The 27,156-nt window shown below is 40.0% G+C and overlaps 2 protein-coding genes across 4 annotated transcripts in view; one reads left to right on the top strand and one right to left on the bottom strand.

Moving 5' to 3' along the window:
* Nucleotides 1-852: 852 nt before the first annotated feature.
* DENND10 (DENN domain containing 10) lies at nt 853-21,153 on the top strand. Of its 2 annotated transcripts, XM_080913219.1 has the most exons (10): nt 879-927; nt 3,273-3,321; nt 3,432-3,489; nt 6,421-6,500; nt 8,740-8,888; nt 9,583-9,694; nt 11,779-11,879; nt 16,491-16,598; nt 18,013-18,107; nt 19,896-21,153. In XM_080913219.1, the coding sequence occupies exons 2-10, from the start codon at nt 3,305-3,307 to the stop codon at nt 20,070-20,072; spliced, it is 897 nt and encodes a 298-aa protein (XP_080769345.1). In that variant the 5' UTR covers nt 879-927; nt 3,273-3,304; the 3' UTR covers nt 20,073-21,153. The 2 variants fall into 2 exon arrangements, with proteins under 2 accessions (XP_080769344.1, XP_080769345.1); XM_080913218.1 differs by having other exon boundaries at nt 853-927; nt 3,293-3,489.
* SFXN4 (sideroflexin 4) overlaps nt 21,154-27,156 on the bottom strand; it is a 22,441-nt gene continuing 16,438 nt past the window's right edge. The window contains exons 13-14 of one of the 2 annotated variants that reach the window (XM_080913220.1): nt 26,239-26,356; nt 21,154-23,338 (exon numbers count right to left, since the gene is read on the bottom strand). In XM_080913220.1, coding sequence (XP_080769346.1) covers nt 23,261-23,338; nt 26,239-26,356 — 196 coding nt within the window. In that variant the 3' untranslated portion in view covers nt 21,154-23,260. Of the gene's footprint in view, nt 23,339-25,548; nt 25,653-26,238; nt 26,357-27,156 lie in introns of those variants that run through there. The other variant, XM_080913221.1, reaches the window with a different exon arrangement.

Raw genomic sequence — 27,156 nt, 5'->3', positions numbered from 1 at the left:
CCAAACCTTCTTGTAGTGCCACTTCCTATGAGTCTCTGAATCCCCTATGGGGACAATTTTTATTCACCACAAGGGCACATTGTGGGCTGAAGAGATAGCTTAGGGGTAGAGTATATACCTCTCTTCCAGAAGACTCATGTTGAGCATTCCCAGCACATATTATGTAGGGTAAAAAAGGGCCTTGGAAAGAACACTCTGACCCCTAGCCTAAGACCAGGGCCAAGAAAGATTCCCACAAATCCTGGAGCTGGCCCTAAAGTGGAGATTTGAAATCCTACCAATCTCTACCCTGAAAAGCCCAGCCTCCCAAGAAACCTCATATATATCCTGCCTTTTACTCAATTTCCTGCAGAATAGTCAGCCACACTCCTGGATTCACCCTCTCCTCCCCCAAATAAATCTTTTGTGTGAGTTTTGTTTTGTGATGTGACTTTGTACTTCTTGGCTCCCAGGATTGGAGGCTCCAAAGGATTGTCAGAATACCTCTCGGAACAGATAAAGCTGGGGACGACATCATACCCTGCCAGAGCAGAGCTATTTACACTTGGACTGGGGGAACTAACACTTCTGTAGGGTTAGCCTGTCCCTTCAGAGCAGCACCACTTACATAATTAATACTTGTTTTTGTAATGAAACAGTGAACGGACACTCCATCTTTAAGGTACTAGACTGAGGGGTGAAATGGCTGGATGTGTCCCTGTGAAGGAACAAGGACCTAAGTGTAGGTTTGCAAGAAGTTTGGCCAGAAGAGGAAGCCTGGTTCGGCACCTGTAGAGCTTGCTGAGCCCTGCCGGAAGGGACGGGACTTGTGTGTGGGCGTGGCCAAGAGGAGGGGTGGGACCTGCAGTGCGGAGCCCGGATAGCGGCGGAAGATGGCTGCGGTTGTAGCAATGGATACCCAGCTGATGCTCGGAGTGGGGCTGATCGGTGAGGACGCAGGCTCTCTGTCCGCCAGGCCATGCCGCAGCTCCGCCTGGGTTCTGGGATTCCCGGGGCTGCCTCTCCACGGAGGAGCTAGACTTGGGCTGAGGACTTTGGCCTCCTCAGCGCCGGGGCTGACGTGGGCCCTGCGGGCGGGCGGGCGCGTGGGGCTCGATACTTAGGTTGACCGCCCGCTATGGGACTAGGGTTGGAGAGTTAGGGCCGTGCTGTGCTTGTTTGCGGCTCCCCGGTAGTATGGGTGACACTCCGGGAGTTCTGGGTGCTATTGGCAGGACACACCGGGAAGTGGCGGAGCGTTGTTGGAACTCGTGCAGGGTGACTCCGAGCCTCTCTACTCCTACGGTGGAGAACTTCGTTTCCGTTGATCCAGATATACGTTGAGTTCCTTCATGGTCACATGTGGGACCGCGGCTAGTTAATAGGAATTCATAGGGAGGAAATTCTTATTAATGTACAGTCCAAACTATGTGTGAGCCTTGTGCAGTCCAAGCAGGTGGTAGGCGACGGCACCACACTGCATGAATGAATGGAACTTTATGAATTCCTTTGAATACTTTCTCTCCTGAGATTCTAATACACTTAGGACACCATTCTTCCTTGCAGAGTACAATCGCATTGCTTAGGCTTACCAAATAACTGATGTAATTATTTTTCAGGAGCTCAACAGTGTCTTTATCCTGGATTCACGTTTTCTTTTTGTGTAAAATTTAATTTTATTTTGGTGTGAATGTTTGCCTGACTGTATGTTTGTGCACCTTGTGCATGCTTGGATCCCAGGTCAGAAGAGATCATCTGATCCTCTGGACCTGGAGCCAGATGTGAGCTGTTATGTAGGTGCTGAAAATTGAACCCAGTCCTCTTGAAGAACAGCCAGTGCTCTTAACTGCAGAGCTACCTGTAGTTTCCTTGTATTCGTTTCTAATGTGATTTTTAAACTGTTTGAAAACAAAACCTAAGTACCTCAGGCTTCTTGGACCTGTCAGCACTTCATAATTAAGGTTGAGTTAAACTGTGAAGATAAAAATGACTTACAAATTACCAGGGGTTGATGCACACCTTTAATCTTAGCACTCAGGAGGCAGAGGCAGGCAGATCTCTGCATTCAAACCCAGCCTGGTCTATGGCATTCTAGGATAGTCAGGGCTACAAAGAAAAACTCTCTCCCAACAAAACAAACAAAACTAAAAAAACTCAACATATTTACCTGCTCAACAGCTCTTTAGTTTTTAATTTTCTTTTTTTCTTAGATTTTATTTTTTACATGCACTTAAAGAATATTTATTTTTAAGCTAGGTGGTGGTGGCCTGCTTTTAACCTCAGCACTTAGGAGGCAGCAGGTGGATCTCTGAGTTTAAAGCCAGCCTGGTCTATGAAAGTTCCATGAAAACCAGGGCTACACAGGGAAATCCTGTCTCAGAACAAAGTATTTGTTTCTAAGTAAAGAGGTTATCAGAGGCATAGTGACACAAATCTATAATTACCAACTACTTTGGAACTGAGCCAGGCCCTCGAGTTCTTTATTTCCTTTTTTTAATTGGGGTATTTATTTTGGTGAGAAAAGTACAAGATTGGGTAGCTTTTATTATTGTTATTCTAAAAATTTGGCATCATGGTAGAGCTCTTGCTTAGCATTTAAGACGCACTGGGTTTAGTCCCCAGCAATGAGAAAAATGTGAAATTTAAATTTATACTGTATGTGTAAAATGAATTAAAGAAAATTTCACAATCTCCTTCATTACTGGAGAATTGGGATTAAGGATCAAACTCGGCTTCAAACGGCTCAGCCTATATACCTAGGTCTCTTCATTTTCCCCTCTAATAACTCTTTTCTGTGTATTTTTATTAAAGATTCTTCCAGTTGCATAAAAACATAAGTCAATAAGCATTTCGTGAGAGATGATAGAGAATCTTACCAAATATCTTAGTCTAGTTTTTCATTACAGGTTTAATTATTTATTTGTGCATGTCACATGGATGTCTGGGGACAGTTTTTGTGAGCCAGTTCTCTCCTTTGACCATGAGTGACATGGGGAATCAAGCACAGATCAGGCTTAGTAGCAAGCACTTTCACTTGCTTAGCTTACAAACAAAATGCTTATAAACAAAATGATGGTGATGCCATGTTTACTTTTATTTGTATAGGTATGCCCATGTGACTAGCTTGGGTGATAAACAAAAACAACCAAGAAAATGCAAATCATGAGTTCATAGAAATGTTGAGTCTTATTATCTGGGTTGCTTTGTAAAGTGTGGTGTTAAAACTGATTCCACAAAATGTTTCTGAGTAACCAATCAACTTACTTCCTTGCTGCTGTTTGACATTCTCACAGTGACCATCTTTCCACCATAGAAAAGGACACTAATGGAGAAGTTCTGTGGGTATGGTGTTATCCTTCCACGACAGCCTCATTAAGGAATCTGCTGCTTCGAAAATGCTGCTTAACTGATGAAAACAATCTTCTCCACCCTTTTGTCTTTGGTCAGTACAGAAGAACATGGTTTTATGTCACTACAGTCGAAGTTCCAGATTCTTCAGTTTTAAAAAAGGTATGCCTGGTTCAAGGTCAAAAAACAAACAAAAACAAAATATCTAAAGAGATTTAAGAATATAAGCTTAAGATTCTGTCTGATACACACTTGAAAACATTAGATATTATTTTTACTGAAACCATTCCCTTTAGCATTCCATTCATTGTATGAAGGTTGTTAGTTGCATGCTGAACAGTTTAAGGATATACAGTCTCTCCATATCATAGTTACAGTTACAGACTAGAGATATAAGGCAGTTTCAAAGCCATAAAAGTGAGAAGTGGGGCTGGAGAGATGGCTCAGAGGTTAAGAGCATTGACTGCTCTTCCAGAGGTCCTGAGTTTAATTCCCAGTAATCACGTGGTAGCTCACAATCATCTGTAATGGGATCTGATGTCCTCTTGTGGTGTGTCTGAAGACAGTTACAATGTACTCACATACATAAATAAATAAAATCAGGGAAAAAATGTAGGCCACCACACCTAGCTTTACATTTATTAAAGAAAAAAAGTACGAAGTGTTTTCTATAGTTGAAAACTATTTTAGGGCTGAGTATGGTGTATTACACCTTTAATCTCAGCACCTGGGAGGCAGGTGGATCTTTGTGAGTTTGAGGCCAGCCTGGTTTCCATAGGGAGTTCCAGGCTAGCCTGCGTTATATAGTAAGACCTGTTTGAAAAATACAAAACTATTTTAGAAGCTGGGAGTGATAACACATGCCTGTTATCCTAACTCTTAGGAGTTTCAGGCAGTAGGATTACAAAATTCAAGACCAGCCTGAACTATATAATGCCTTCCAGGCTAGTCATAACCTTTTTTTTTTTTTTAACTTAACTAATCTTTAATGAAGTCACGTATGAAATGTTCTACTTCTGCATCTCCTCCGTCATTTCTTCCCTGTATTTGCCCTTCTCCTTCCCCACCTGTCAGCATTTGGTTTTCCTCTCCAGCATCTCCTTGTCCAACTTTACTCTGGTGATGCCACCTTGCTGGGGTGGATGCCCACATGCACAGTTAGTTGTGCTATCAGCCTTTTCTCGATGTACTTGTTCAGTGTAGATGATGTATTTCTTCCTGTTCACTTGGATCACTTTGCCATCTGCTGGACTTTGTGTGTCCTTGAACAACCTAAACTTCATTATCCTTTTGAATGGACATAGACCCAACATTATACTTCCGCCTTAGCTTCCAGAAAGAGGGGAAGACATGATCTTCCTCTGAATGAGAGAAGGTGCATTGAAACACCATTGAAATACCATTTGTGGTTCTTGCTTAGCAGTTGTGATACAGCGGTAGCTGCAAAAGTAAAGAACTAGTCAAGAACTTTTTAATTTTTTAAAATTTATTTTTATTTGTAGAGGTGTTTTGCATGAATGTATGTCTGTATAAATATATGTGTGTCTACTGCTTGCAAAAAAATCAGAAGAAGCTGTTGGATCTCCTGGGACTGGAGTTAGAAATAGTCATTTATAAAACCGTGTGGATTCTGGATATAGAACCCAGATCCTCTGGAAGTGTAGCCAGTGTTCTTAAGTACTGAACTTCCCCTTCAGCCCCTTAAAAACTGTTTTAAAGAATATAATTATTTTTGGTAGAGTAAAGAATTTTTTAATTTACTTGTAGATGATTAAGATACATTATGAATTTAAAATGATTAGTGAGAAAATCTTTTCATATTTTGGTTTTTATTGGTATGTTTACTATAGTAGTTAAGTATCAGTGTGACTTGGTGAATATGTTATGAGGTTTCTTTTTACCTTTTTTTCCCCCAGACAGGGTTTCTCTGTGTATTCCTAGTTGTACTGTAACTCTTTTTGTATACCAGGCTGGCCTCAAACTCAGAGATTCACCTACTCCTGCCTCCCCAGTGCTAGTATTAAAGGCATGCACCACCACTGCCCAACTAAATTATATGGCTTCTAACTTAAAGCATAGTTTTCCAAGAGAAAGAATAAGGAAACAAGTCCCTGAGGTACCTGGGATGTCTCTTTTCACTTTTCAGGGTTAACTTTTGAGCCATAATGGGACCAGATGAAGTATGTCCAGAATACAAAGAATAGCATTAACTGTTTTTCTTTTATGAACTAGGAAAATCATTTAGAAACAGTTATAGGAGTCTTAAAAAATGTAAGTTTGGAAGCTTTCATATATTCTAAGATCTTTGATTGTTAGTCAATAAGTTCTTTTTTTCTTTAATGGTTTGTTTTGAGACAGAGTCTTTTATAGCCCAGGCTGGCCTCATACTCACTATATAGCTGGGGCTTACTTTAAACTCTTGATCCTTCTGTCTTTACTTCCCAAGTGCCTCCATTACAGATTGTGATGGCATGACTCATTCAGTGTGATGGATTTGTTTTTTTTTTTTTTTTTTTTTTTTTTCAAATTTTATTTTTACTTTTATTTGTGTGCATGCATGCCCATGTGAGTACAGATGTCTTTAGAGGCCAGAAGAGGGTATCAGACCCCTAGATATGGAGTTAAAGGTGGTTGTGAGCTGCTCTGTGGGTGCTGGGACTCAAACTTGGGTTCTCTGCAAGAGTAGCAAATGCTTGACCTGCCAAGCCATCACTCTACCTCTTTCATTTCTTTCTGAAAAATCTTGACACAGCCTGAGGTGAATATAGCCCAAGTTTTGAATTATAGTACCTTTCATATCACAACAGTGTTTTAGATTTAGAAATAATTTAAAATATATGTTTTTTAATTGATCACATTGGTATATACATATAATTCCGATCTTAGAAAGCTGAGGCTAAAGATCTCAAGTTTGAGACCAACATGGGTTACATAGCAAGACTGTCCCAAAATAAAACAAGAATAGAAAAGCATTGTGTCCAAGAGGTTTGTTAGAATAGATTAATACAATTAATCTGTTATAGCAAGTGTCTATTGAATTTTATTTAGTATCTTTAAAAACTGTGCTTTTGTTTGTTTCTTTCTTTTGAACAGGTGACTCATTTTTCTATTGTTCTGACCGCCAAAGATTTTAACCCAGAAAAATACGCCGCCTTCACTAGGATATTGTGTAGGTCTGTATGAAAATTTTGTTAAATGCTAATTCACCAAAATAAAGATCTCATTTAATAGTGACCCAGCAAATGTCCACATGAAGGAAACAAATTTAGTTCAGAAGGCAGTGTCGCTTCAGATACCAAAGCTGATGAGATGTCTAGTTTCTGTAGTGCATAGTGTTATGGCATTTTACGTGCTCCTCTCCTGTCACAGGGCAGAAGACATAATGACTCGGCAGTTGCCAGCCACTTCCTCTGTCCTCCTGCTTCCTGTTTCCACATGCTTAGCTTCACATGTGTTCCCCACACGGGTGTCTGATATCTTTGTACACACTCATGGACAAATACTTTTTCATGATGGTGAGGTAAATGTAGAGGTGCTTGTATTCATTTCTGGGGAGTGATGGTGAGGTAAATGTAGAGGTGCTTGTATTCATTTCTGGGGAGTGAATCAGGCAGATGTGTTTCCTATGACATATAGCAGAGGCCACTTACAAAGGCTTCAGTTCCTGGGTGGCATCACCTAGTTCCTTTGGCTAGTGGGGTTTTGTGCACACCTGGAATCTGCTGTACACGCCAGGTATGGCAGGCTTGAGGGTTACTGTCTGAACATGGTCCTCTGGGATACACTGTGTGATTCTCCCAGTCTTTTGAAGGGGGTTGTTCTTTTTTGACTCTCATAGCCCAGGGTTGTTATTTCATCAATTTTATGTTTGGCTTTTCCATTACTATAGTTGGTTTTTTGTTAATTATGTTGACACATTTTTATTAAGAATCATATAATAAAAAAGTATCAGTTATGAGGCTGGAGAGATGGCACAGTGCTTAAGAGCACTGGATGCATTTCCTTAGTCTCTAGCACCGATATGGCAGCTCACAACTGTCTGTAATTCCAGCTCCAGGGGATCCAACATCCTTAGGCAAAACATCAATGCACATAAAGGAAAAATATGTAAATGTTTTTTAAAGTGATACAGAGGAATCTACAATAAAATTCAAGATTCCTTCCTGCCTCTTCCCCAGTCCCAGTTCACATAACCCATGTAACAAACTTACATATGAGCTTGTGTTTAAATTAGTGGGTTGGGGGCCATACCTAAGAGCTCACTATATTTATTGCTCTTCACCTTTTTCTCAGTTTGTATCTTGAAATAGTAAGTAAGCATTTAGTAATCAGTTCAACTAGATTTTTTTTTCAGTTAGTCTATAATAAATATGATTTTCAAGTAGTCAGATATAAAATATCAGTTTTTAGTTTAATTTTTTCTGTTTTCTATTACATCAGCTTCTGAAAGGCAAAGTATGTCCAGTAATTTCTTTTATTATTCTTCAGTGCTGCCAATCAAATTCAAGGGTCCAAGCAGACTAGGCCTACTCTTGACTACTGAAGTATATCCCAATATAACCTACTGAAGTATAGCTTCTGTCAAGTTTCTCAAGCAAAATGTAGCTCTAAGCCAGACATAGTGGCTTAGGCCTTTTATCCCAGCATTCAGGAGGTGGAGGCAAGTGGATCTCTCTTGAGTCTGAGGCCAATCTGGTCTAGATGGCAAGTTCCACAATAGCCAGAGTAAACAGAGAGGCATTGTCTCTAAACAAACAAACAAATGGATCAGTGTCTATAAATAAAAGAGAAGTAGCCTTTGTTTACAGGAAGGGATTTGAAGCAAAAGAGACTTCATTTGGGTTCTGAATGCAGCTGTCTTCCTGTCAGCATTTTTGGGAAGTCTTTTACTTGATGATAGATGTATTTATCACTGAAAACTTTAAAGAGCATGAATTTCTTAATCATTTAAATGTAGTTACCTCTAAGATTGCTTATAATAAGCATAGGTTCTGTAGCTAATTACTGCTTTTTCTGAGAACCATACCTTGAACTCCTTGTCAAAGGAAGTCAAGGCAATAAAACAGAGTTGCATATCTGAGAATACCAGTTAATGAGCATAAATCATAAAAAGAAATAAGAATGTAATATTTCTGGGAGTAACATAGCCTTGGTAAGCCACTATTAATTCTCCTGTAGGGACTACATCTGATGGTAGAGAAGAGCATTCCTCAGAGAAATAATTCACATCTGTCAAGTGTTGTATTTCAAAGTAACTTAGAGAAGAAATGCTATAGGCTGGTTTATTATATATTTGGAAATGCTGCCAGGTTACTTTATAATCTAGAAAATACCAGTGCCTACCCTTGGTGCCTTTCTCCACATTACTCATATTGTATAAAAAACATTGTCACTTTTTGTCCTTTCTCACAGAATATATTTGAAATATGGAAGTCCAGTTAAAATGATGGAGAGCTATATTGCAGTTCTCACCAAGGGGATCTGCCAGAGTGAAGAAAATGGCTCTTTCCTTAGCAGAGACTTTGATGGTCGAAAGGCATACCTTGCTGGCTCCATCAAAGGTAAGAAAGAAAAAAGAAGGAAAACCCCGGCCAACAACAAAAGCTCCAAGCCAAGGTCACTTTAACCTGCACTTCCAACACAGAAGAGTACATCAACTCTTACTGATTTAGAATTCTGTCAAAGGAAAACATATTTTGTAACAATCTTTTTTACATTGGGTCTCTTATAGAAATTTTCTTTTCACTAAATTCATGGCTCACAGTCTCCACTGACTTGCATAGTTTTTCTTTTCTCACATCCTAGTCATTAGCTCTTTCTCCTAGAGATAAGGACCTTGGGGGTCCTCTAAAGGTGGAGTTGCCTCCTTCACATCCTTAACAGTGCCCATTGCTCTCCATTTGCTGTCTTTAGTGGCTACTGAGGGTTGGATTGAAATTGGGTATTCTTTAAGATGTTTTTATGGCACTGAAAAATGTGGGTTCTCCTTTGTATTATTTGTTGTACTTCTTTAGGAGTCTGGTTTCATCTGTACATACAGCAGAGTCCCTATGGGGCATTGCTGGCAACTATGATATAGATCCTGGTAAACATGCATGAATAAACATACCCATCCACCAAATGAAGTATGTCTGCACTTAATAGCATTTGCCTAAATGTATTTGGTTTATTTAAAACAATTTTGTACTTATATGACAAGAATTCTATTTATTGAAAACTTTATGCCATAATGTAATGTTATCTTTTTATTTTAAGATATTGTATCTCAATTTGGAATGGAGACTATTATCTTACACACAGCGTTGATGCTGAAAAAGCGAATTGTTGTTTATCACCCCAAAATAGAAGCTGTTCAGGAGTTCACCAGGTACTATCATTAATTATTAAAAAGTGTAAGTTTTCCTAACAGTTGGAGATATCAGATGCTACTGTGTGCTGTGTTCTATTACATGCTGGATAAAAAGAATATGAGTTAGTCTGAGTAAAATGCCATTTTTGTGATTTACTTTAGAACTTTGATTCAGGATCACTGAGTTTGAAAGATTCTTTTTTTTTCCTTTTTCTTTCTTTCTTTCTTTATTTTATGTATATGAATACACTGTCACTGTCTTCGGAAACACCAGAAGAGGGCATCTGATTCCATTACAGATGGTTGTGAGCCACCATGTGATTGCTGGGAATTGAACTCAGGACCTCTGGAAGAGCAGTCAGTCCTCTTAACAGCTGAGCCATCACTCCAGCCCCAGAAAGATTCTTATTTGACTTTGGGAATAGGGCACTTGGAAGACAGAGGCTGCTCTCTGGAGATAGAGGCAGGAAGATCCCTGACTTTGAGGCCAGCCTGGTCTACAGCATGAAGTCCTTGACAGCCAGGACTATACAAAGAAACCCTGTCTTGAAAAAAACAACAAAAACAACAAAAAAAAAAATGGAAAAGAAAAGAAAGAGGCCTGAAGATGTACATAGATAGTCTAGAGCAGGGGAGAAAAGTTTCTACTTAACATTTGTTTGGTGTATATATTTATGTATGTGGGTTGGGTACTTGGAGTAGTGTGTGCACATATCCCTAAAGGAATATTGGGGGCTGTAGAGATGGCTCAGTGGTTGAGAGCACCAGCTGTTCTACCAGAGGTCCTGAGTTCATTTCTCAGCAACAACACGGTGACTTACAACCATCTGTAAGAAGCTCTGATGACCTCTTCTGGCATCTACACATACATGCAGACAGAGCACTCATTTACATAAAATAAATAAATAAATAAACCTTAAAACCAAGAACCTAAAGGAATGACGATTACAACTATTTCTTTGGCAGATACAATGAGTTAGCAAACTTGTTTGAAAGAAAATGCTCCGGCTGCTCTTCCAGAGGTCCTGAGTTTAATTCCCAGCAACTTCTCACAACCATCTATGAGGGGATCTGATGCCCTCTTTTGGCATGTGGGTGTATGTGCAGAAGAACATTATTAAGTAAATTAGAAGAAAGGAAGGAGGGATACAAGGAAGGAAGGAAGACTAGAAAGAAAGGAAGGAAGGAAGGAAGAAAGAAATGGGAATAAATAAGACACCTTATATTATTAATCTTACTCATGATAAAAAATGCAAGGAAGTATTTTTATGTCTTATGAAAGAGAAAAATGAGGCAGAGGCTAAATGGTGAGATTATGAAAAGGGGGAAAGGCTCTATAGACAAAGTCCTGGGTTAAAATCATAACATGGCAACTTGTTAACTCTGTGGCTATATAAAAGATACTGGCTGTTATGAACCTCCATCATTTTGTCTGTAAAACAAGGATTGTAATACAAAGTTGATGAACTTGTTTTCAATACTGGGAATAATTTATGTAATGTGCTTTACAAGTAAGTACCTCTCTCCCTATATGCCTACTTTAAAATGATCATCTTTGGGCTGTTTGTCCTGTCTGAGGTGAGAAGGCCAGCATTTTTATCTGTTCCCTCTGTGTTTGGCTTTACCTCATCACTTTCCCACCTACATCATTCTTCTTAAATTGGCTTCTGAGGTTCTTGGGCCAAGCACATACAAATCATCACATTCACCTTGAGTGTTTTATAGCCAGTCTGTTCCAACGGGTAATTTAAATGTGGCCTTCCTCTGGGTTTAGTGGCATATATCTATAATCCTAGAACTTTGGAGGCTATGGAAGGAGGATTGTCTTGAGTTTGAGGCCATCCTGGGCTACATAGTGAGTTCTTAGCCAGGCAGGGTACAATACCTTGTCCCAAAACACACTCATACTTACATGGACATACATCCAGGCAGTGCTTTATTGTCAAGTCCAGAGGTATTAGTACATTTAAGGCTTGGTTTCTTCTCTGTTCCTGACTAGCCATCTACAGAACTTTATCCTGAAAGTTTTCTCTTGAGAAAAGGAACAGGCAAGTGTCCAAGGCCAGCAAATATATAACTGAGTTTTTGCCTTTATTCCTTAGGACTCTGCCTGCCCTGGTGTGGCATCGACAGGATTGGACCATCCTGCATTCTTACGTGCACCTTCATGTTGAAGAACTGGAAGGCCTACAGATGTGCACAGGTACATGAAAACATTCAGGGGAGAAAAGACTCTGCTTATGTTTGTTTGGTATATGTGCTTGTGTTGGTGGGGTGTGTACATATTGGTAAAATGAGTAATAAAACTTTTTTTGGGGGGGAAATTACAGTGATCCCCCCCCCCACATTTAAAAGTTGTGGTTAAGGGCTGGAGAGATGGCTCAGTGAAGAGCACTGACTGCTCTTCCAGAGGTCTTGAGTTCAATTCCCAGCAACCATATGGTGGCTCTACATCTACAATGAGATCCAATGCCCTCTTCTGGTATGTCTGAAGGCAGCTACAGTGTACTCATATAAATAAAAATTAATAAAAAAAATTTTTTTCTAAAAAAGGCAAAAAAAAAGTTGTGGTTAAAATACACAAAATTATCATTTTAACTTTTCCCCCCACTGGTACTAGAAATTGAATTCAGGGCTTCAGGCATGTTAAGCAAAGCCACTGCCACTGAACTATTAATAGCCCTAAGTTAATCAGCTAATTTGATTTTTTTAAAGATTTATTTTATATATGTGAGTACACTGTCATTCCCTTCAGACACACCAGAAGTGGGGCATCAGATCCCATTACAGATGGTTGTGAGCCACCATGTAGTTGCTGGGAATTGAACTCAGGAGCTCCAGAAGAGTAAGTAGTCAGTGATCTTAACTGCTGAGCCATCTTTCCAGCCCAGTTAATTTGATGTTGAATGCTTAGATTTTATTTTGAGCCTCTTCATGTTTTTTTTTTTATAATCAGTCATTAAGAATATTATTATACATTTATGATAATAAGACATGAGAATAATTTAATAATACTTTATTACTAATAGCTACAGAAATACTAATTTTCTACAGACTTCTTTTTTAACTTAAGCTATTACACCCTCTGCATTTTTATGCCATTAAATATTCTTTTAGGGCCAATGAGATGATCTACTGGTAAAAGCACTAACCCCCAAGTGTGATGGCTTGAGTGTGATCCTTGAAACCCACATGGCAGAAGGAAAGAACTAACTCCCAGAGGTTGTCTTTGACCTCTACATGAATGCTGTGGCATATGCATACTCCCATACATACACACAAACACATGCATATAAGAAAAGAATGTAATTTAAAAATTTTAAAGGTAACTTTGTAAAAAGGTGATGATGTTCTTTTCTTTTATATTATGAAATATTTCTGTCATGCAAAATACAAAGGGTTGAGGCTGGACTGCTAGTTCATCAGTAAGGACACTTGCCACCAAACTTGATAATGGAGTTTGATCCCCAGGACCTACATGATAGAAGGAAAGAACCAACACTTGTAAGTTGTACTTTGATCTCCATATGTACTCTGTCATGAATATCAATAATCAATCAATGTAATATATTTTTCAAGATACATATGGTTGGAGATATGGTTCAGTGGTAGATAATATTTGCCTAGCATGTTCAAAACCCTGAGTTCAATCCTGAGCAACAGATAAAATAATGTTTTTGTAGCTATAAGGTACTAGACAGATGAAGTACCACTTGGTGATATTCTGGAGCACCAGTCTTTCTGCCTGTTTTCCTCCCCAGAGCTTCTCTGTTCCTTACATTTCCTTACATCCCTTCTCTGGCCCTTCATGTGTAAACATTAGTCTCCATGCTCAGTGCATGGATGCAAAAGATGAAATCTTGTATGGCTTGTTTTTTTTCTCTGTTTAGTATTTAATATTTTTGTGAGATTCATCCGTGTCTGTTCATTCTCTATTTGCATTGGAGTGCACTGAATGACATTCTCATTACTTACTTTTTAAAACTTATTTTTATTTATTTTGTGTGTGTGTATAGATAGGTGTATGTGTGCCATTGCATATGCATGGGATCAAGGACAACTCATGAGTATTGGTTCTTTCCTTCTACCATGGGACTCCCATGGATTGAATTCAGGTCATCAGGCTTGGTGGCAATCACCTTTACCAACTGAGTGATCTCTCTAGCCCATAGGTTTTTTGTTTGTTTGTTTGTTTGGTTTGGTTTTGGAAACAGGGTATTTCTGTGTACCCCTGGCTGTCCTCAAACCTGTTCTGTAGACTAGGGTATCCTTGAACTCAAGAGATCCACCAGCCTCTGCCTCCCAAGTGCTGGGATTAAAGGTGTGTCACCACCTGGCCATAGTTAACCATTTTTAAAACGATGTGCTTTAAACATTCTTATGCATCCTCGGTAAATATATGTAAGACTTTTCATTAAACACTGTGTACTGGAATTGCTGGTTTAACTCAAGTCACTGGCTAATACCAAGTGTGCCCCTCAAAGACTATTCCAGTTTGCCTTCCATAGCATTACAGGGGAGATTCTGTTACTTCTCACCCTTAACTGTTCTTGCTGCTGATAGATTGAAATATTTGTCAGCTTGGAGTTTATAAGGGCATTTTGTTATAGTTTTAATGTGAGTTTTTCTGATTCCTGGTGAGGGTAAATACATCTACATGTATTTTATATGTTTTCTCTATAGTGGAAAAAGCTTTCTTATACTCATTTTTTTAAAATTAAGTTTTTCTTTTTGGTCTATAGAATTTCTTTATCTATTCAGGATATGACTATTATTGTTATACATGTTTTAAAATCTTCCATTTGATTGTGTGGCTCATTATCTTTGAAGTATCTTTTGATGAGTAGAATTCTTTTTGATATATATAGCATGCACATTTGTGTGTGTGTCTGTGTGTGTGCATGCTGGTAGTGGTTCAGCTGCATGCTTGCTTTGTCACAACTTGTATCAGTTGATTCTCTTCTTTCACTGTGTATGTCTGGGGATCACACTTAGGTCATCATGCTTGGAAACAAGCACCTTTATCCACTGAGCCATATCTCTGGCTCCACAAATTCTTAATTTTAATTTGTTGGAATTTATTAGACCTCTGTGGTTTTAGTATTTTATATTTTGTTTCAGAAAAACTGTTTCCTATGTATTCTTTGTTGCTTATGCATTCTTATTTTTTTTTTTTCTTTTCCATCTAGTTCCTTATTATGCCTGGGGTTATTTTTATACATAGTGTCTGATTTTGGAATTTAATTTCCTTTTTAAAAATATTTGTTATTTAAAAATCTATGAATGTTTTGCCTATATGTATATCTGTGAACCACTGTGTGCCTAGTGCCAGTGGAGGCTTGGAATTGGAGTTACAGGTGGTTATAAGCCACTATGTGGGTTCTAGGAATTTAATCCCTGTCTTCTGTAAGAGCAGCCAGTGCTCTAACTGCCGAATCATCCCTCTATCCTTTAGTTTTTAGTCTTTTAACATTTATTTATTTTATATATTTGAGTACACTGTGGCTATCTTCAGATGCACCAGAAGAAGGCATCAGATCCCATTACAGATGGTTGTGAGCCACCCTGTGGTTGCTGGGAACTGAACTCAGGACTTCTGGAAGAGCAGTCAGTGTTCTTAACTGCTGAGCCAGCCTCCAGCCCTTGTTTTTTTTTGAGTTTTTTTTTTTTTGGGGGGGGGCGGGGTGGGGTGGAGTGGGGTTAGGGTTAGGGTTGGTTTCTTTAGTCTCTTTGTTGTTGCGTTGTTTGCTTTTTTTGTTTATTTAGCCATTCACTTTTTTGTGCCAAGAACTAAATAGCAGGTTTTGATTTTGTTGCTAACATTTTTGCTTTCTTTACTAGAGAATGTAAAATGTTAGCAGTGGTAAATTAGTCCCCAAGTCCTAAGCGTATGGCTGAGATTCAAGCACTACCCTAGCATGTATGAGGGCCCCAGCTCAGTAACCAGCACTGTAAAACAACAAAACCCTCATGTTTTTATAATTAACTTGCTCTCTAAAATAACCAGTATATGGGAACCATTTCCCTAAACAGCACCTAGTTTGTTGACTCTGTTAGCAGTTATCTGATAGCACTCAGGAATGACCCTTGTGTCATCCTGACAGCCAATCCATGAGGTTGTGGCTTCCTTGGGACAAAGATCTGAAACAAAGACAATGGCTGAGTCCATGTTGCTTTCTGACATTTTTTTGTTTTAAACCAGAGTTGGATTTTTTAATAAAAAAATATTTTCCATGTGTTTTGTATATGAGGATTAAGAGAAAAAGAACACTCAAAGAAACACATACAAGTGCATGGGTATAGGCTTCATCCCTCCCTCCCTCCTTTCTTTTTCCCTTCTTTTTTTTCCCCGCTTTCCTTTTTTCCTCCCTCCCTCCCTTCTCCCACCTCTCTTTCTCTTTCTTTCTTCCCCAAGACAGAGTTTATCTGTGTAGCTTTGGATGTCCTAGAATTTACTCTGTAGACCAGGCTGGCCTTGAACTCTGCCTCGTGAGTGCTGGGATTAAATGTATGTATCACCACTGCCCAGCTGGGGGTGGGCTTTTTAAAAAGTTATCTACTTTCTGACTTTCTTGACCTAAATAGCACTGATCAAAGAGTAAATGCTATATTTTAGCCTGTTCACTGAACTTAAAGTTTAGAACATTTTGAGCTATGTGTTTTCCTTCAGGCATCTGACAAAAATATAGCAACTGCTGAGTGCCACTGATGTAGTTAATGTTCCTTGAAGAACAGCAGCCAGTGAACTGTCAGTCTCCTGAGACCTTCACTACATTTCTTCCTGCTCCTGTAATTTGATCAATTTGCAATGCAGGTTACATTGCTGGCTTTGTAGAATTGGAGGTGAGCAACAGACCAGACCTCTACGACGTGTTTGTGAATCTGGCAGATAGTGAGATCACCATCGCTCCACTTGCAAAAGGTGACTTTTCCATTTTATTCTGACTATTCTGTTTTATTCTCTGTTCCAGTATTGACATGAGGTACAAGCCAAGCAGCTGTATGTTTTGTGCTGCCTCCCTCTCTAAAGCCAGTATTTGAGAGCCTGCTTGGCATCTGTTAGAGCTGGAGGAATTTCTCTGTGTTCAGAAAATATGATTAATTCCTGTAGGTCTACATGTGTTAGAAAGCCAGGTGGGATTGCTGTTCATAACTTTTGTGTGATCTCTTACCACTTCCTAAATGTGGGAACAGCTGAATGTGACTGTTAGGACCCTGTGTAAAAGTCTGATGCTGTGCGGGTTTAATCTAGCAACTTCAAATGAGTAAGGTCAGAATTGTTCTCTTTGTTACTTGTTTTAAAATTTCAACATGACCATGTTCATGTGGAAAAATGAAAGTAGAACCCAACCATAGGAAATATTACCTCTTGTAACACTAAAGTGATTTTTTTAAAAAATGGTCATGGCCATAACCAGGAAGGGTGGCACTGCCTGCTTTCTGCTGTGATCTGCAGAGCACCCTTATTCCAGTCAGCACCGTCTGAATAGTATCCCTTGTAGTGAAACACATAACTTTCCCTGACAACAAGACCACTATCTATAATTGATATGACCAAGTGGTTTCCTTTGCATATTCCCAAGGGTCTGAATATGCTGTATGCTATGATGGCACCCGGGGACCTGTGCAGGAAGCTCTTGTTTCACAACAGTCATGCTAGAAAAACGTACTTAATTTTTGTGGCAGAGTCTGTCTTCATAGTCCTAGCTGTACTAGGTTCATTATGTAGACCAAACTGACCTACAGCTCACAGAGAGAAGTCCTTCTCTGCCTTGGAATGCAAGCATTAAATGCATGTGTCACTTAGATTCTCAACTGTAAATACTTGGACAAGACAGTCAAGTTTTGGGGCTGGAGAAATGGCTAAGAGCACTGACTGCTCTTCCAGAGGTCCTGAGTTCAAATTCCGGCAACCACATGGTGGCTCACAACCATCTGAAACGAGATCTGATGCCCTCTTCTGGTGTGTCTGAAGACAGCTACAATGTACTTATATATAATAAATAAATAAATCTTTTTAAAAAAAACAAAAAAAGAAGAGACAGTCAAGTTCTCCCCTCCCCCTGCAAGTCCCAGCTCACTTGTAGTCAGGGTTTTTTTCACTGTTTATCAAGCAGATGTGAAGGGAAATCTGGTTTGGCATTGAGCATACCTTCTATCCTGCTATTACAGTTAGGTTGTGAATAAAATGGAAACTTGGAAGGTTATCTGCTGCCTTTTGAAAAGTTCTTTAGTCTTTCAGATTTTCAGTTGAATGGCTTGTTTTGTTTTTGTTGTTTGTTTTTTATTGTGTAATCTTCTAAGTCTTCATATAACATTCTTTCTGCTTTGATCAGAGGCCATGACGATGGGCAAACTGCATAAAGAAATTGGTCAACTAATTGTGCAGTCTGCAGAAGACCCAGAGAAGTCAGACAGCCAGGTTATACAGGTAAACCCTGATCTGCCTTGTGAAGCATCCTTCAGCAGCAGCCTCATGGCTTACTCTCAGGACATCAGTGTCAGCTGGCATTAGTGTTTGTAGTGATCAACATGATGGTGGAGGGGTGTTTGGGGGTGCGTCATTACAGGGGCTAGTCCTGAAGCTGACCATCCCCAGTGGTGAGAACTGTAACCACTGAGTGGGCTGGAATGCCTTTGAGAGCCACCAGTGCATTTCATCTTGCTGCAGGAATTTTCATGGAGGAACAAATAGTGAAACAGTGACTTTGGAATCAAGTCTCCACTTTTGAAATCTGAAGAACCAGCTCCCCTGGGGGAGGTCAGCCTGTTAAGCTAACAGAGTGTTCATATGCACTGGTTTGGCAGCCTATTCTCTGCCCTTACCAGCCTAAGAGAGCAAATCGCTTTTATTTCCTGAGTTTTTTTGAAGCCCCTTTCCTGACCCAAGGCTACTCCAGTCGCTTCACTGTTCTTTTTCCTTTTCCTAGCTGTCTACTGAGAAATACACTCCCTGTCTGGGCTCAACCTCAAAGCCTAGGCTTATCTTCATATATTTAACTATGGGAGCATCTGTGAGAAGTACTCACCAGGTCCCATCTGACACATTTCTTCTGGAGTCTAACTATCTGTTCAGTGTTCCTATTGCCATGGCCAATGTGGATTCAATGTGAGAAAAATCCTGCCCTCATGAAGCCTGCTTTCTAATTTAATTTTGCAATGAGTAATGATTAATGTGGAAACTCAAACTGATCAAAGTGCTGAGAATAAGTGACTGAATGATCAACCCTAAGTAGGACATCTGTATTACCACCTATAAGGTACAGAGATCATCACGTGGAAGACAGGGTAGAAAGGAGCCAGAGGATAGAAAGGAGAGCTGTGAAATGCCAGCATGGCTCTAACACTCATGAACTTGAAACAACTGTGGTTACCTATACAAGCCAATCACAAAGTGGCGGGTACATGATTCTATGTAGAAAGTACCAGAATAGGTAAATTCAGAGGAAGAAGTAGGGTACAGTGCCTGTTGGAATGGTAAAAACCTAGAAATAGTGTGACATGGCAGCTGTACCTTTTTAATTGTGTGTGTGTGTGTGTGTGCATGTGAGTACATGTCACTACATGCACAAAGGACAACTTTCAGGAATTAATTTCTCTTCTTCCACTATGTGGGTCTCAGGGATCCATTTCAAAATGGTCAGGCTTGGTACCTAGCTTTTACCTGGGTCTGTGAATCTTCCCCCCCCCCCCCCCCCCCGCCCCTTGTTTCTCTGTATAGTTCTGGCTATCCTCAAACTCAGGGATCTGCCTGTCTCTGACTTCTGAGTATTGGGAATAAAAGTCACCACACTTAGATTTTCTTTTGAAATAAGGTTCACTATGTAGCCCCAGATTGGCTTTAAATACTTCTACATGCCTCTGCCTCTCACTAGGATCAAAGTCATGTGCCACCATGCCTGGTCTCCACAATGCCTTTAAAATGATTATAAACACATCTATGACATTGATTTCCTAAGTTATTTTGATTTAAGAATTCATGAGAGATGGACATAGTGATACATAACTTTAATCCAAAATCTTGGAAGGTAAGAGGCAGGCAAATGTCTTAAGTTGGAGGCTAGCCTGGTCTACAGAGTAAGTTCCAGGATAGCTCGATAAACCCTGTTTCAGGAAAAAGAAAAAAAAATCTATGAAGTTAATCTAATAGAAGAACCTTAGGAAATAACTATTCACATTCTTAGATACTAATACACTGTATTTTCCTGTTCTATTAAAGGACATTGCCCTAAAAACAAAAGAAATCTTCACTCACCTGGCACCATTCTCAGAAGTATCAGATGATGGAGGAAAAGTCGTCCTCAATGTTGAGGCACTGAAGCAGAAGCGATTCCCACTCGCAACAGAAAACTTCCTGTTTCATCTAGCAGCAGCTGAACAGATGCTGAAGGTCTGACTGTTCACAATATCTTGCTGTGGCCCCTACAGAACTTCTCTTTTATTTCTATTACCCATTGACATTATACAGTATCTTAGTAAAAACAATTGTGATTTTTCTTCCTGCCAATTTGATCCAGTGCTGGACAGTGTTTTAATTTTAATTACTGTCTTAATGGTAGGAGCCACACAGATCAGCACATGCAAGCCTTCATTGTTCATTCCTGTTTAGTCTCACTGTAGCCATAAACTTAACAGTTTATTTCCAGAAAGCTGCCTCAAAGTTTGCTTTTTATTCTTCTAGAAAAAAAAAAACAACTTGAATTCCTCATGAGAGATTTTACTTTTTGAGCCTAACTGCTATGTTTTCTTCAGAATTGTCTAGAAGGTCATTCAAGAGATACTGCAGTTGCACTTGTAAAAGAAAAATGTTTTGGGGCCTTTGAGATTTTTGCCTATTATGAGGGTTTTTCATAGATTTTTACACTTGAGTAGACAACTCCACCAACCCTTATACAGCTCTAGGCAGAAACATTCAACAAACATCAGCCATTAGTACTCTTGGACTAACTGCTGCTATCAGTGTCTTTGGTTCTTTTGTTTACAGTGCTAGAGCTAGAACCCGGGGCCGTGCATTTGCCAGGCATTGCTTTCCCACTAGACTAAACCCCCAACCCAATGATGCTGTCATATATTGGAAAAGGAACACGAGAATCAAATTTCAGAGGCCAAAACTGGACAGTGTTCAAGTGACTGCAGTAAAGGAATTTGGCCACATCATCAAGGACACTGTTGTTAGTCTCTCTTAATTTGAAATTTTAAAATTGCCAAATAAGCGCAAATGTCTCAATGATGCATTCCTATGTCTAGTTACATTAATTATGAAAGGCCACCTTTCTTAGTATAGTTGCAGAGCACTCAAACTTTACCAGGAAACATGTTTGCAAAAACTTTGTTTTTTTTTTTTTTTTTTTTTTTAAATCTTATTGTTAGACATTTAAGTAAAAAAAAAAAAAAATAGCCTTTTTCGCTTGTCCTTGGGTGGAAACAGGGAGGATTTGACATATGTTGTTTACTGGAGCTAACAACTGAAGATTAAATTTTGCACTTTATAAAAAGAATGTGATATCATTTCATTTTTCCCCTTATTGTAGTATTGCTAAAATTACAAACTTATGATGCAATAGAAACATTTTGATAGCTTTAAGTAGTAGTAAGACTCCACATGGAGACTTTGCCCATATTGTGGTTTCTTGATTTATGTGTTGAGTATTTTGCCTACATGTATGTACAAGCACCACTGGTATATCTAGTGCTCATGGATGTCATAAGGCACTAGAATTCCTGGGGCTGGAATTTTAGATGGTTATGAGCCACTATGTGGGTTCCAGGAACCAAACATGAGTCCTCTGCAAGAATAAGAGTTCTTAACTGCTGAATCATCTCTCTAGCTCCTACCTTTTATTTTTTGAGACCGGATCTCAAAAAATCAGTTTTGTTTGGTCTGGAACTTGCTACATAGACCAACCTGGCCTCAAACTCTTAGAGATCTGCCCTCTTCCTGGGTTTTGGAATTGCAGATATACGTTGATTTTTAATCCTGATCTTGTCTATGCACAATTTGTATATATGTGTGTCTTTGTATATGCCATATGTTTGTGTGCTGGATTGTCCTGGAGCTGGAGTCGCAGTCAGTTGACAGTTGGCAACATGGGTGCTGGGAAATGAATTTGCAACCTCTGGAAGAGCAGGAAGCTCACTTAAATGCTGAGCCATTTTTCTAGCCCATGCTTCTCTGTTAATTCTGTGTAGTGTTCACCTATGGCTGCACCGAGCCACTTGGTAGGTATTTTTTTCTAATTTGTCTCTTTGGGCTGCAGTGATACTTTTTTAAAACCAGATTTTGAAGTAACTGTCCTGTAGACAGGGAAAGTGAAAGGTACAGACACCTTTGGTGAGTTTAATGTGGAAATATCACTGCAGTAACCAAATGTGTGTGTGTGTGTGTGTGTGTGTGTGTGTGTGTGTATCTTCTCTAAAGATAGTTTGCTAGGAAATAGGATCAGACAACAACATGTCTTGAAGTAGTGTGGTCAGAGAAATGGCGTGCTATGGAAGCCAAACAACCAACAAACCAACCAACCAACCATCCAGAAAGCAATGCCAGCAGGGGGCGCTGTTGCACTGAGCTGAAGCAGTACCTGAAGCCTAACACAGGAAATGTGTTAGGTAAATAATGTCACCATTACCCAAGATTAGTAGAGAGCCGAGTTAGGGCATGGCTGAGTCCTGTGGGGCATCCAGACTGCCAAATAGCAACTGGTTGGGATCTGAGGGACTGGCAGAATGGTAGTCCAGCCTTGGATGGGGCTTGGGTGAGAGCTATCAACAGAATGTAGCCTGGGACCAACACAGAGAAACCTTGTCTTAAAGAAGGGACCGGAGAGGAAGAATCAGAAGAAGAAAAGAAAGGAAGGAAGGAGGAATTTTGGCTAGGAAGTTATGTATTTTTTTTGTTTGTTTTTGTTTTGTTTTGTTTCTTTCTTTTATTTTGATAAGGCCTTTCAGTGCCCCTGGGAGTAGCCTACAGGGAGGGAAATGAGCCAGAGATGCCCCAGTGACTACAGAGCAAGGCTTAGAGGAAGGGAGATGAGGATCCCTACGAGAGTTGATTGTATATAGACCTAGACTGGTTGATTGTATATAGACCTAGACTGGTATTGAACAGGAAGCGGTTGCTGGCTAGGGGCCTTGGTTATTCTAGAAATAGAAGTTTCAGGGTCCTTTCAAACAGAAACCAGGGATGCAGACAGAATGCTTGCAGAATAGGATCAGATGAAATAAGTAAAGAAACAGGATTACTTAGGGACTAGAAGCCTTAATGAGTTACAAGAGCTTTGTGTCTGTCTGGAGGCAATCAATGTAGTACTTGTACCCCAGATAAGGTATAACTTGCCAATTTTTTTTTCAAGTACTCCACTTCAGGCAGATTTATCCACAGTTCATATTATCCTTTGCTGCTGACTCTTCCTTCATCCATGGTTCTCTCAGCAGTCCCCTGGGTGCTGCTCTTCTTTCAGACAGACTCAGAGCCCAGGTACAGTAGGCATTGAAGCCAGCTTGCTACACAAGTGTTGCTGGGAACCCTGTGCTCTCTAAATAAACCTTGAGGGGCCAAAGATTTCCAAACAGGAGATAAACTTGCTCCTATACCCCTCTGTAATAGAAGAGTTCCTTTTCTTCTGTAGAAGACTGAATTGTCTCTTCAAGCTGACTGCATTGGATCTGAAAGACAAGGTCACATTCTTCAAAATTCATGCTTAACTGCCTCAAGCCAAGTTTTTAAAAATTCTGAAAGCACCCATTTTTATAACTTTTTAAATTGAAAATTTCAAGTATAAACAAAGAGAATATAATAAGCTATGAAGAATCTGCTGGTCTGGTTTCCTGGACCACTTGCCACTTCTAAATGTGTAGTGGGGGTTCCCCCTTTTTTGGTTTTTGGGACAGGATCATGATATGTAGGCAAGAATGATCTTGAACTTAGTCTATTCCGGCATCAGCCTCTAGAATGCTGGGAATACAAGATCATTCAGGGAATACACCTGGTTCCTTGAGCATTTCACCTGCAAATACTCTACTACAGATATTACAGATGGTAAAGTTTGGTACCATGTGCACGGGAAGGGGTGCTATCACATCTAGCAAGTGTTAGCAGTGGATCCCTAACAGCCAATGTCCATTTCCTGTCTTGCAAGACTGGATGTACTCATTAATTGATGGCAAGCAGAGGAGCTCTGAAGAAACAGGCTCCTTTTTCAGGATCCTTGAATCTCTAGAAATATACTATAGGGATATCTGAGGAGATGCTGGACCCCATCACCCTTAGGATGACCAGTCAAGGCTGGATATACCATTAACATAAGACTACCATTGGACCATCGCCACCCACCTAGAGCCAACAAGCACCTACCTTCAAGGTTGGGTGAATCTTTGAGGCAATGCAGAGACAGACCCTACTTCCTTCCTCTGCTCTGCCCTCTGAGATTCAGCCTCAAGTCTGGCAAGGCTACTGCATGACCCCTTCGAGCCCACTGCCTGCTTCCTCAGCACAGCAATGCAGTGTTAACTTTGGTCTCTGCATCCTGCCAGTCCTGTGGGGTCATGCTGTCCATTCCTCCCTCCTGTTCTTCCACTGGGAACTCCTTTTAGTTCCATCCCTGCCTGTGTAATTCCAGCCATTTCCAGAGGCTCCCTTCTCCAGGAAGCCTTTCTTGGTTCTAGCCCCTCTGTTTATTTATTATTTGTCACGAAACAGTAATTTCCACACGTTAAATTACCTTTCCTGCAAGAGCATATGACAGATCCTATCATTGATTTCCAGGTCTGTCCTCTTCCACATCTCAGAGGCCTTTTTGTTGTTACTAAATTTGTGTTCACTTATTTGTGTTTGTGTATATATGTGTGTACATACTTGTGGGTGTATATGCCCACAGCATATATAGGAACAGGTATGGAGGATAACCCTCAGGACTCCCGTTTTCTCCTTATGTCATGTGCGTTTCAAGGAATGAACTCAGGTCTCTAGGCTTAGTGGCAAGCACCTTTATCTACTAAACCTTTTTGCTGGCCCATGAGCTGAGTTTTAAACAGGCATAGAACACAACTCTAAAGAAGTAATTCTTGGTACAGACTGTCTTCCATTTCCAAGGGAATGAGGAAACAAGGAAACTGAGAAAAGTGACTAACATGAAAGAGGAGCTAAGAATTTTAACACATAGAAAACTTTAATATATTGTATTGCTCTATATAACGAAATATCTATGGAACCATGTCCCCTAGTACATCATCCATAAGCTAGATACACATGAGTACATACATTAAAATTAGAAGGTTTGTGGTGTGGGCTAGGAGGATAGCTCAGTAGTAGAACATTATTCTAACATATGCAAAACCCCAGGTACAGTTTCTAGCACTGAAAAATAGTAATAAAAGTCAGTGCCTTAGTCTCACACTAAGGACTCAGCAGCCACATGTGGGCAGTGTTTGCCACACTGGGACTACACACAGAACACTGCATCACTGCAAGAAGACCCACTGCATAAAACACGGCTCCACAGCTCTATAGAGGATCTAAAGCTCTTTAGTGTCTTTCAGAGATTTATTTGTTTATTGGTTGGTTGATTTATTCATAATATTTGGAAAAGGGTCTCTTGTAGCCCAGGCTGGCCTCAAACTCACCATAATAAAGAATAACTGTGGTCTTCTGATTTTCCTGCTTCTACCTCAAAAGCTCTTGGATTACAGATATATGCCACCATGTATAGCTTATGTGGTGCTGGGGCTCAAACTCAGAGCCTTGTGATGCCAGGAAAGCACTTTACTAACTGCTACATCCTCAGCTCAAAATTTTTAGTTTGTTTTTTCAGTATTTATTTATTTTATATGTATGGATATTTTGCCTGCATATATGCCTGTGTACCATGTTCGTGTACTGCTTGTGGAGGTCAAAAGTCAGAAGGTATGTGATTGCCCTGAAACTGGATTTACAGATGGTTGTGAGCCAACATGTAGGTGCTGTGATCCAAATCTAGGGCCTCTGCAAGAAGAGAAAGGGGTCTTAATTGCTGAGGCAATCTCTCCAGTCCCAGTTTATAGTTTCTGAGACAGGGACTTGCTATGAAGGCTAAGCTGGCCATAAACTTAAAATCCTCTACATCAACCCCCTGCATGTTAGGATTACAGGTAGTACCACCACTACACCTAGCTAGCTGGTAGCTACCACATGGCTGCTGGGAACTGAATCCAAGACCTCAGTAAGTACAGTAAATCTACTATTATTGTTGTTGTTGATCGAGATAGGGTTTCTCTGTGTAGTCTTGGCTATCCTGGAACTCACTCTGTAGACCAGGCTGGCCTCATGGGCCATCATTAAAGCCCCAACTTTGTAGTTTTTTTAAATAAAATTACTTCTTTTTTTTATTGTTTGTTTTGAAACAGGGTTTCTCTGTGTAGCCCTAGAACTTCCTGGCCTCAAACTCAGAGATTCCCCTGCTTCTGCCTCATGAGAGCTGGGATTAAAGGTGTGTGCCACTACCACCTGGCTAAAATTATTTCTTTTACTCTTACAAACATGAAATAAAAATCCAATTTCTCATCTGCGGGGAAGTTGTGGGGATTCTTACCTGTCCAATTTGTGGAAACATGCTGAATGAGACAGGCACCATCATTCCCATCATAAAGAATGTAGAACTCATTCTCAAGATCACTAATGACAGCAGAGTTTGTGGGTAAAACCTTGTCCTATAAGAGACAAGGCACAGCTCACACAGAGTTCAACACTTTTGGCCTCGTTTCTGAAGCAAGCCTTCTGTTTCAGTGGTGGCTGATTTGGCTCAGCATGCAGTTACAGGCATATGCCTGTATTACTGGCTTTAAAAGGCACGTGGACAGAGTTCTGGGTGAGGTTTATGTGCTCAGGGGATGGGGCATTGACCAGTTAGATAGAGCAACTTGTTGAAACTCCAGAGCCTGAAGTAATAGTTCAGATTCTAGACTCAAATCAGTATGTATTACGTGACAGTCTTTTGTTTGGTTGTAGTTTTGAGACAGGGTTTCTTCTGTATCCCTGCCTTTTCTGGAACTTGTTCTGTAGACTAGGTTGGTTTTGAACTCAGAAATCTGCCTTTCTCCTGAATCCTGGCATTAAAGATGTATGCCACCAATGCCTGGCTGTGATATTTAAAGGATAGAAGGAGCAGTGTAGTGATATGCGTAGCATTCCAGCCTGGGGAGTCAGGTCCCTGAAGCCACATGAATGGTGTGTGCCATTCTATTGAAAAGAGCATGTGCCCAATGGGAAATCACTTGTCCTTTCTTCTCCTTGGATTTTATGGGATATTTGTTTGTGAGGTTCAAAGGAGTTAATTGAGATGGAAAGTTCCCAAGATGCTCTTTTGTGGATGTCATCTGCTGTACTGCTTCTGAGCATCTAATGGGCTCTCTCCTTCAGACTTTACACTCCTTGGAAACAAATGTCACTTTAACACTACAAAAATCCTATGTATCATTCATGTTTGACAAGCATTGCAGCTCTGACAGAG

The sequence above is a fragment of the Micromys minutus genome (genome assembly GCF_963924665.1).
Source record: "Micromys minutus genome assembly, chromosome: 2".
NCBI classification, from domain to species: domain Eukaryota; kingdom Metazoa; phylum Chordata; class Mammalia; order Rodentia; family Muridae; genus Micromys; species Micromys minutus.
Note: the sequence above shows the minus strand (reverse complement) of the source record. Positions and strands in the feature narration are given on the sequence as shown.